The following is an 11,373-nucleotide window of genomic DNA, read 5'->3' on the forward strand; positions in this document are numbered from 1 at the left end:
ATTTTTAGGCAAACAAATCTATTCAAGTACATGTAATCACTGTCTGATCAATATGTACTGTTGTTATTTTTGCAATTGTAACTCATGTAATAAATGTAATTATCCTTCATGTATAATTATGAATGTCACGATATGACTTTCTAAGTTAAAGCGACAATAAATAAACTTAATAAAAAACCTACTTTAACATCTAGATTTTACTTTCGGTGTCTTTGTCTCTGAACTACATCAGTCGAGGCCCAGAAGCTTAAGATGTGCAAACACAATCATCGCGACGGCTACAGTCAATTTTGTTTGTCTGCTGATTTGTCAACAGTTGCAGGAAGAAACGGTTTGTAATTACCGTGTTTCACTTCCTACGTACTTTTCTTCTCTATTTCTTACAAAAAAGCAATTTCACATAGCGGTTTAGAGACCTAAATTAGCATGCACTCTAAATGGTAGTGATGGTTGTTGCTTAAGAGTAAACCACAACGGAAGTGGTAGCCAGTATCAGCATCCACCAGCCACGGGTCGGTAGGTTTACCGGCACATTATTTAACTCATGCGAGACGAAATTCCGGCATCTGCGTCTCAAAACACCGTAAAAGTAGTTAGGGGGATGTTAAACCAGTAAACACTACACGCTAATATTAACATCGTTTTAACATGGTAACCAGTATTCGGAACTTTCATTCTGACGGAGGAAATCTAACTATTTTGGAATGAAAGCACATATAGATAGCAAGTACAACGTAAACCTCGATAACATATTAAACGACATATGCTTGAAATTGAAAAGTCTAGGAAGTATGAAGTACTTTAACGAGAGACAATATTAAATCTATCTATCTATATATATATATATATATATATATATATATATATATATATATATATATATATATATATAAGAGTTTTGTCTGTACATTGCTCAGAATTAGAAAAGAAGGGTATTTCTCTATCGGTCATGTCCACAGTAACAAGGAAATGCACTTTTTTACCTTTCTGTAATGTCTGTCTGTCTGTCTGTCTGTCTGTCTGTCTGTCTGTCTGTCTGTCTGTCTGTCTGTCTGTCTGTCTGTCTGTCTGTCTGTCTGTCTGTCTGTCTGTCTGCACAGGCATCACTAGAAAACGGCTATAGAGAATTTAATGAAAATCGGTATGCAAAGTCGGCTAATAAGTCGCTACAATCTAAGCTACAAATAATTTTATTCACGCTGACAGAAATAGTAGTTTAGGGGCAGGCCTAAAATTTAATTATCAAATATTTATGTTATTAGGGACCCTATCTTAATAAAAATTGGTACGCAAAGTCGGGGAATAAGTCACTACAATCTAGGCTATAAATAATTTTATTCACGCTGAGTGAAATGGTAGTTTAGGAGAAAGCCTAAAATTTTATTATCAAATATTTATATTATTATTGGTCGTATCGATAAATACTACATAACCAAAGTTATATAGAATTAACTTTTCGACCATTCATGTCTTATACATTTTTACCGTACCGGCTATGATCACACAGATATTCATGAATTTGTAATTTTGTTGCTAAGTCCATATCGACGCCGAGCCACGAGAAAATGGGTTAACATAATATAATGAAAATCGGTATATAGAGTCGGAGAATAAGAAACTAGAGTCTAAGCTATAAACAATTGTATTCACCCTGGATGAAATTGTAGTTTAGGAGAAGGCGCCTAAAATGTATTTTTTAAATACCTATGTTTTTGGTCTTATCGAAAAGTACTACATAACAAAAGTTACAGAGAATAAAATTTCCGATCATTTACGTTTTATTCAGTTTTACCGTACGTACTATGATGAGTGGTATTTCAGAGTCAGAAGAAAACTAAATGTGAAGGCCTACAATATCGAAAGTGTGTAACACTGATCAACAATAACACTGACCGTTGTTTGTTGTGATGTTGTTTGTCTCTTATGCTGCCGCTGAACTCCGATAGATGGAATTACTGCTGCGTACCGAGTACAATAGCCTGACTGAATATTGGTGGGGAGATGGCCGGGGAGTTAAAAAACTTTCTTCTTTTAGCATGCCTTTCCTCTGGTTCATACCGTACGTTTTCTAATACAGCTGGTACGTAACACACTGGTTCTTCATTGTATTCCAGTTATTCGATCCCTACTCTGACGCGCTGTTTTGAATGAGCAGTGTGCATACTTAAGGCAGAGGCTGACTTAGTATTAGTATTAGTAGTAGTAGTAGTAGTAGTTGTTGTTGTTGTTGTTGTAGTAGTATGGCCTGGTCTAGAATAACAATTTAGGCCTATTCCAAATTATAGCACAGCAATTCACTAAATAACTCAAAATTAAACCCTGAAAAGAGCCGTTTCTTAAGAAAAGCTTCTTCCTCTTCACCTTTATTAAATTCTGCATTCATTTTATTCCAAATTATCAGTGAAGAAGGGGCTCCTCCTCTGACTTGGAGGAAAAATTTGCCTCCAAGTCAGATAGATTTTTTCCGCCGCCAGTGTAGTGAACTGATATTTTCCGACTCATCGGGTACTCCTAAGAAACAGATTACCGGACGAGTTGGCCGTGAGCGTAGAGGCGCGCGGCTGTGAGCTTGCATCTGGGAGATAGTAGGTTCGAATCCCACTATCGGCAGCCCTGAAGATGGTTTTTCGTGGTTTCCCATTTTCACACCAGGCAAATACTGGGGTTGTACCTTAATTAAGGCCATGGCCGCTTCCTTCCAACTCCTAGGCCTTTCCTATCCCATCGTCGCCATAAGACCTATCTGTGTCGGTGCGACGTAAAGCCCCTAGCAAAAAAAGAAACAGATTAGTAAAAAGGCATAGTTTTCAGCGTAGGAGTCTCCACTATTCGAACCTCTCTCCGCCGAAAGAAGACGAAGAGTGTTCACGAATCACGACTGTCTGCGGCTTGGTCATTCCAGCCCTGGAACTTTGGGACTGTTAGATCGGTAGTGTAGTCCCGTTCGTTAAAAGTGAGAAAATGTGTGGTGTTTCATTTGATCGAGTATTTCATATGAAAGCATTGCTTTTTATCGCGCCATTCCTACTGACGTCATTGTAATGTATGTTCATTTCAGTTGGGAAACCACTAAGACAGTCTTTCTGAGGATGTAAAGAGGCAGGTGGAGAGTGAGTGTCTACCATTATAATGAAAACTCGCCAACCTGATTGTGTCTGATGGTATGCAAGCGGGTCTTCCATTACAGTGAAAGTTCCATAACTCAGTCTTCATATTAGAAAAGATGCTTGGTGACTTCCCGTCGCGTTTCTAGGGTAACGTTAAGAGCTATGCAATTTAATACAATCTTGCTCACAACGTGTACACTAGAATTCCGTAGCGAAGCGCGGGTACATCAGCTAGTATTGTTATATTTCAAGTAATTTCAGATTTAATAAATAGATCGTTAGCCATAGAATACATGTAATATGATTAACACGCCTACAAGCAATAATGAAAGCAAAGCCAACTCAGTACAGGCCATGAAGGCCCTTGGTGGGGTGGAAGATAAAGACTTCCACTTTCCGTAAACTCGGCACTTGATAGGGCAGAGTGGTTAGCTCTACGCCCGGCCGCCTTTGCTCCCAGAAATTAATCTGTTACTCATTTTTGGTGTAGGCTGAGCGAGCCTCAAGGCCATGTGCACCTCCGAAAGTAGAAATCTCGTTTATTAAATGTTTCGACTTCCTGACGGGCAGCGTAACCACGTACTTCCCGCTGAACCGAACACACCTTTACCGCCTCGGCCAAGCAGCCCTACAAGCAATAATTAAACTTCACAGATACGATTGTTGTGAAAAGGATTAAACTGAAGTCTCCCTAAAGAAAAAGCCTTGGATATGATATACAGTCTTATCTTAAATCACTGAAGATTATTAAACAAGTCATAATATTGAAAGATACTTTCAAGGTGTCTATGAAAATAGTTAGTGGAACGACAATCACATATCTATTTAAGGCCACAGACAGAAGTCATTCAATTTTCTTTTTGAGAATCGGAGGAATTATTCTGCGACACGGTTGGAACAACTAGCTCTAATGACTACGAGGCCGATCAAGTTGACGTCATGAAAACAAAGACTTCCTAAATGAAGGTAGTTGCTAGTAGTAAGCTTTTTTCTCATAGATAAATTTAATAATAATAATAATAATAATAATAATAATAATAATAATAACAATAATAATAATAAGAGCTGGACTGAATGGCTCACACGGTTAAAGCAATAGCCTTCCGATCCCAACTTGGCAGGTTCGATCCTCAGTCCGGTTGTATTTTATGGTGTTCAAATACATCAGCACGTAAAAGAACTCCTGTGGGACAACATTCCGGCACCTCTTCGTTTCCGAAATCCGGCAAAGTAGTTAGTGGGACGTAAGAAGAAATAATATTCATATTTTTTGTAGTGGTTTAAAAGTCGCTCGAACACATCGAAGGTTTTCGACGACGCCAAGGATGGGAAAGGGCTAGGATTCGGAATGTAGTGGCCATGGCCTTAATTAAGGTACAGCCCCAGTATTTGTCTGGTGTGAAAATTGGAAACCACGGAAAACCATTTTCTGGGCTTCGGACAGTGGGGCTCGAACGATTAACTCCCGAATGCAAGCTCACAGACGCGTGCCTCTAACCGCATTGTCAACTCACTCGGTATAATAATAATAATAATAATAATAATAATAATAATAATAATAATAATAATAACAATAAAATAATAATACATTGTGCAGGACTTTTTATCTTCTCACACCTAGGAAGTGTACTACTCTAAGGGCAACTGTAGTGAAGAAAGATCTGATCGGTGCATCTGCGACACTGGCTAAAGATAGAAGTAAGTTGAGGACCTGCTTAGACGGGTAAAGGATCTTCGGAGAGGAGTGAGAAGAAATGGCACAAAGTGATCTGAAGAGCGAAGAACTACATTATCCACCAGGATGAAGGAGTACTTGAAGTCCGGAGAGGCTGACGAGTGTTAACCGTGTCTTTAGTGCCGAAAACGAAATCTAATAATGTTCATAGTAGTAGTAGTAATGATAACAATAATAGTAATGCCATTTGTTTAAAGTCCTTCCCTCGAATATTTGTTGTACTAGTGGCTTTAAGTTGCACCAACACAGACAGGTCTTATGGCGACAATGGGATAGGAAAGGGCTAAAAGTGGGAAGGAAGCGGCCGTGGCCTTAATTAAGAATATATTTTAAGAGATATCGACTGTCCTATAGAAGTTCCTGTGCCAGCAACCAAAAATACCGAGTTACAGTACGTAGAACCCTGTAATACTACCGACCTCGTTTAGAATCGAGCCACTTATCCAACAATGACCAATCGAATGTGCCGCCGAGATCAACAGTTCTTCAGGATTCTTACGGTCTGTAGTAAGACTGCTTACATTGGTATATATTGACAATGGATGATTTTTAACTACCGAATGAATAATTAAAACTTGTAATGACATGGAGGGGCGGTGCCTGCGCGCGCTCAAAGTGACGCCCAACTTCCTCCTCGGCTCGCTGCGTCTCGATGCTCCACTCCGAACTTCAGTAAGTGGTGGTCTACGCGCGCGCGAGCACATCCGCCGGCCAGCCTGCCTGACGTCTGTTCGCGAGTGTCCTGGTCGCCACGAGTGTATACGGCTCGAGCTAAAAAGTACATTACTGAGACTTTCTTTCAAAATTATGATGTCTTAAAAGTTCGAGAAGTCTCATTTACAGTGAAAGTGATGCCTAATTAACATAAACTTCGAATAAGTCATTAGTATTTATTATGCACATGAGTGCAGAACATATAAAATGGAAAGTATACAAAATTAGAGTATAGGATCTATTAAGGGTATTTAAACTGTTTTACTAATAACAAACTATGACAATAATGCCATCCAAATGAATTTTCTTCAAGAAGGTTTACAGCCTACTTCGTAATTAATTTCAATTATGCAAAGACTGGCATCCCCACTCTATTAGAACTCATAGTTTGATACAACTCTCAGAATTTTGATCTGAAAATGAATAAGTTTCCTGTGTTTGTTTCAAGTACCGTCTGACGATTTGTTTGTGTGTTCTAGAGATCATAGTTTAACATTCAGAGACAAGGGAACGGTATATGGTTCGTGTTAGAACGATTAAACAGGAGTGATTTAATTTCATGTGTTTACCGGCTAGTACTTCACTTACATCAGCACAAATGTCAACATTCGGCTTGATAAGATAAGGTCTACCATCGTTGAGTGTAGCTTCTGCTCACTTTACTCACCCGTAGATACTAGACTTAACATATGTTGCGACCCGCTAAATTAACGTGTAATTTTCATGGTTCATGTTTCCTTTCCATAGTGAATTCTAGTGAAAAAAACTGCACTTTTACAGTAAATGTGAACATTAATCACCGTGGTTGACATAAATATAAACTGAATGGCGTAGAAATAAATTTTCTCTTGAAACAACAGTGATTTTTTTTAAATCTAAAAGGCATAAATGAACAATGATTTTTGATTCTAAACGTCACTCATTGCTTCACAATTCAATTTTTTCTATCTAGTGCTTTTTAACATTGTTCTGCAATCATACTCTCATTTCAAAAACCATAATGATCTTTTCGATTACTTATTAATCAATTGCTAAAACTAATTCCTATAACATTCTATGTATGTTTTTTCCACTACTCATGGACCATCAAATGTTTCCCATCTTCATGAGACTCAAAATTTAAGTGAGAATTAGTGATGACATACATTATAAGTTATTTGATTATGAGCCATGCGAAAGGAAACAAATGAAGACTAGTTTTATTCTTTTCTTTTATACTAAGTGAAGTTAAAATCAAGTATTGAATTCCTTTAATATACCAATAGACTAATATAAACGTGAATTCTGTTATCGATATGTGTACAAGACCTCTCACGAACAAATTTATAATTACTCATTTAAACCGACTTTCTACGAGAATTTTACGGAACATCTTACATAGTGAAAAAGCTATGAAAATAATTAGTTTAAATATTCACTTGAACAGTTATGAAGATATACTGAAGCAGTAGTGTTACAACGGGACGAATTATAATAGTTCGTAGCAATTTTTGAACGATAATCTTATTCAACCTTTATATATTCCTTGTAAACACTTAGAAAACAAGTATTTGTAATAATTTACAATGCTTACTTTGTCTATAAACGACTTATTTCCTGAACAGAAGTTTGTTACAAACTAAACATTGGTAATGGTGTATATAAACCAGCAACACTCATAATTAACTGGTAGATGTTTTACAAAAAGTCAACAAATTATGATTTTTAATGGACTTTGAAAAAATATTTTAAAATTTTCGAAATGAGGGTGTCTACCATTATATTTATTATACATGTTTGCGCTTGTCTGTTACAACATAAATAGGGGTAGAAGCTCGTGTCCACTAGTGGAGAAGTCATATTGCGCCCATACTTTCTCTATATGCAACAGGTGTATTGTGTCTGTGACGTTCTTTGTTTCCGTACTAATTATTCTCGTGCGCAGCTGAAGAGACCTAAAATAATATATTCAATTAACATACTTTTTTGTGACAACTTTGGAAATAGTAGCAACATATTGAGAGCCGTCCAAAACATTGCACATTTGTTTCCGGTAGTAATTGAAAGTTTTATCATACTTTTAATTCTCGGCACGCATTTTTTTTAAAAAACTTCAATATAATATGAACGCATCATTAAGTGTGTAATATAATACTGAGTTGCTTGACTGGCAAGTTATGAAAATATGATGAGACCACAATCGATTCTGACTAAATGGAAACAAGGGATACACGATTTGTACCTTCACTGAAAACTCATAAACCATATCACTGTGTGTTTTTATAACGAGCCACTTCTCTCTGTTAATGTATATATTAATATCGTTAATGATTTAAATTATGATCTTTAATTTGACGATCATTTTTAACTGTTCGTAGAGACAGTTAAACTAGTTTGAAAGGCCTAACTTCATTTTTTAAATATATGTATAGTATGTTAAATATGCGAGTGTTTTGACAGTCTACATTCGGAATTGTGTTACACTGGCAGAAACAAGTTTTTAAAATTATCTGATCCAGAAAAAGGACATTTAATTTAATTCGCTTAGTGACTGCTATTCAATAATTTGAATATTTTCGACAAACGATACATTTATGTTTTCATCTTAGTGTAGATGTATAAGATAGTCTCACCGACACGCGTTATTATTCGCGGGCTATAGATCTGTGGTTTAGTGCAATTTCATATTATTTAGTACTGTTACTGATATTACCTAGTTTCTGAACATTTAACTGAGATGGAGCTGAATTATATACGTGGTACTTGTACAAAGTGTGGTATGTGAGACTCTGGACAATTGATTGGAAATATATCTCCACGAATTAAACACTATATTACTGTCTTATGTTCTGACTGTCGTTTCCGTGACTGAATCGAGTGATTTCTGGAATGATGGAATTTTCTACATCAGGAGATGAGTTGTTCCCCACAACCGAATCACTCAACAAACTGGATGATTTTGCGAGAGATAATGGAACTGATGGGAATTACACAGACGATGATTTCGATATCATTCAGGACGAAGCAGTTCAGGCTCTATTTTGTATACTTTACTCCACAATTTTTGTACTCGGTGTGTTTGGAAATGTTTTGGTATGTTACGTAGTTGGACGTAACCGTGCAATGCAGACAGTTACCAACTTTTTCATCACAAATCTTGCTCTTTCGGACATTCTTCTCTGTGCTCTTGCTGTACCCTTCACACCCCTGTATTCATTTCTTGGTCGCTGGATATTTGGTAGCGCTCTCTGTCATCTGGTGGCCTATGCTCAGGGTACTAGTGTTTATATATCAACCTTCACCCTGACATCAATAGCGATAGACAGGTTCTTCGTCATAATATACCCCTTCCATCCAAGAATGAAGCTCTCCACCTGTGTTATTATAATCTGTTCAATATGGGTTTTCTCACTCCTCGTCACGCTGCCCTACGGAATATACATGAAACATAGAATGTTAGAAGGCAGATATTTATGTGAGGAAATATGGCCGTCGGAGAAGTTTCGACAAGTTTTTGGTGGTCTGACTACGACAACGCAATTTGTATTACCGTTCTTCATTATAGCGTTCTGTTACATCAAGGTGTCACTGAAACTGAACGACAGAGCTAGATCAAAACCAGGAGCAAAGAACTCCAGAAAGGAAGAAGCTGACCGTGAACGCAAGAGAAGAACTAACAGAATGCTGATTGCCATGGTGACCATCTTTGGAGTGTCGTGGATGCCACTTAATCTTATCAACATCCTGAATGACTTATATATCCCATTTGGTCGATGGAAATATTACTACTTATGTTTTTTCATGGCCCATGCTGTCGCTATGAGTTCCACATGCTATAATCCATTTTTATACGCCTGGCTAAATGAGAATTTTCGTAAGGAGTTCAAGCAAGTTCTGCCGTGTTTTGACCCTTCTGGTGCTCGTTCGTCTTCGTCATCCGGTGTGTCGGGACGGTCTGCAGGCTGGCGCTCTGAACGTACTTGCAATGGCAATGAGACAATGCAGGAAACATTGCTTCCAACTTCCGGGGTTCACCGTCACGTCATGGAGATCTTACCTTCCACCACTGCACCTGGTGACGCTCCGAATGCCAAGCTGCGTTCTGCCTCCAAAGATGAGAGTATCGATGTGGAGACCGTGGTTATTCCGGCCGCTACATACAACGCAGAAGGCGATGCTGTTCTTCTTCACCTGACACCCGGGGCACGAATTCTTGGCTCTGAGGATACCAAGGACTCGACGTTATTGGCCGGAGTACTTGGTGATTCCCTTTAATCTGGTGAGTAGTTTGCAGTATCTTATCTTTCCGTATCGTACACTTTTGTCTAATTTTCTATTCAATAGTTAGTTTGTAAGTGATGACCTCATTACATCCGTATATTTATCCATAATGGTATTTAAATTTGTGTATGAATATCAGTTTTCTGATGATGATTATCGTGTTATAATAATTATTTCCCTGAATACTGAATTATCGCGACTCGTAATCAGCATAAACAGGTTGAAAGTTAATTTTGAATTTAATTATTTCCCTCTTAATCACATGAATTTCAATCCATCGTGTCAGCGAGGTTTGTTGTAATTCATATTTTCCTTGAAATGGCTCAATTAATCATACTTGTACCCTCATTGGAATAGAGTCCGGCTCCATGGCTAAATGGTTAGCGTGCTGGCCTTTGGCCACAGGTGTCCCGGGTTCGATTCCCGGCAGGGTCGGGAATTTTAACCGTAATTGGTTAATTTCGCTGGCACGGGGGCTGGGTGTATGTGTCGTCTTCATCACCATTTCATCCTCATCACGACGCGCAGGTCGCCTACGGGAGTCATATCAAAAGACCTGCACCTGGCGAGCCGAACTTGTCCTCGGACACTCCCGGCACCAAAAGCCATACGCCATTTCATTGGAATAGAGAGACAACTTTTATTGTTAGTTTATTATCTGGGACACCGAAAAAGTTTAAAATATATATATTATTTATTGAGTAATGTACAAACAAGCTTTCCGGCCAATTGCAATATCCAGAAAAGACAATTCAAGAAGTTAAATAATACAACCATAAAACCACAAAATACATTTTAAATCTAAAACATATATCCAGTGTCATTCGATAATCTAGGAGGTTAAATTATGAGAATATAAACTGAATAGAAACGTAACGCAATGAATTATGCAATCTATATCTGAGGATACAGGAATTAAAAATGGATAAAGTGTGATGAGGCATAGGCCTAATATTAAGTCAGTTTGGAAGATTCGTTTGATTCCTAACTTTTGTTACCTGCCAGAATTTAGTGATTAGTGATACGCCATAGGCAACCGCAGAGCCTCTACTGAGTCTGTCATTGCTCCAGTTTCATTCTTATTCCCTATCAAACCTCTCTTTTTCAAATTTTGCTCTTTTCATCCACAATGGTATGAAGTTTGCCAGAACCAGATAACACTTATGGAATTAACCAATGAAGGTTAAAATCCCCGACCCAGCCGAGAATCGATCCCGGGACCTTCTGAACCGAACGCGAGAACGCTGACCATTCAACCAACGAGTCGGACAGTGAAAGGAGTGATATGGGTGACCTGGGAGAATAATTGTGTCAGCCATGGAGAGAAAGCGAAATAGAAAGGGATGAGGTGGTGGTGGTGGTGGTGGTGGTGGTGGTGGTGGTGGTGGGAGTGGGAGTGGTGGTGATTGAGAGGAAGTAAAACTGGGCAACCACACCGTATTAACAGTGAGACGAAAAGTTGAAGAGGGCAGATATTTCGAAAATTCAAGGTATCGGCAAAAGAAAGGGAAGGGAATGAAAATTAAAGACACTTTAGGCCTCGCAAACCTGATACCG

The 11,373-nt window shown here is 38.2% G+C and overlaps 1 protein-coding gene across 1 annotated transcript; it reads left to right on the top strand.

Annotated features, from left to right (window-relative positions):
• Positions 1-8,427: 8,427 nt before the first annotated feature.
• sNPF-R (short neuropeptide F receptor) lies at positions 8,428-9,810 on the top strand. Its single transcript, XM_067138712.2, has one exon. It carries the CDS (start codon positions 8,428-8,430, stop codon positions 9,808-9,810), a length of 1,383 nt encoding a protein of 460 aa, XP_066994813.1.
• Positions 9,811-11,373: the final 1,563 nt, after the last annotated feature.

This window comes from Anabrus simplex, chromosome 1 (assembly GCF_040414725.1).
Source record: "Anabrus simplex isolate iqAnaSimp1 chromosome 1, ASM4041472v1, whole genome shotgun sequence".
Classification (NCBI taxonomy): Eukaryota; Metazoa; Arthropoda; class Insecta; order Orthoptera; family Tettigoniidae; genus Anabrus; species Anabrus simplex.

Coding starts and splice junctions, on each gene's coding strand:
- sNPF-R (XM_067138712.2), top strand. CDS start 8,428: ATGGAATTTTCTACATCAGGAGATGAGTTGTTCCCCACAACCGAATCA.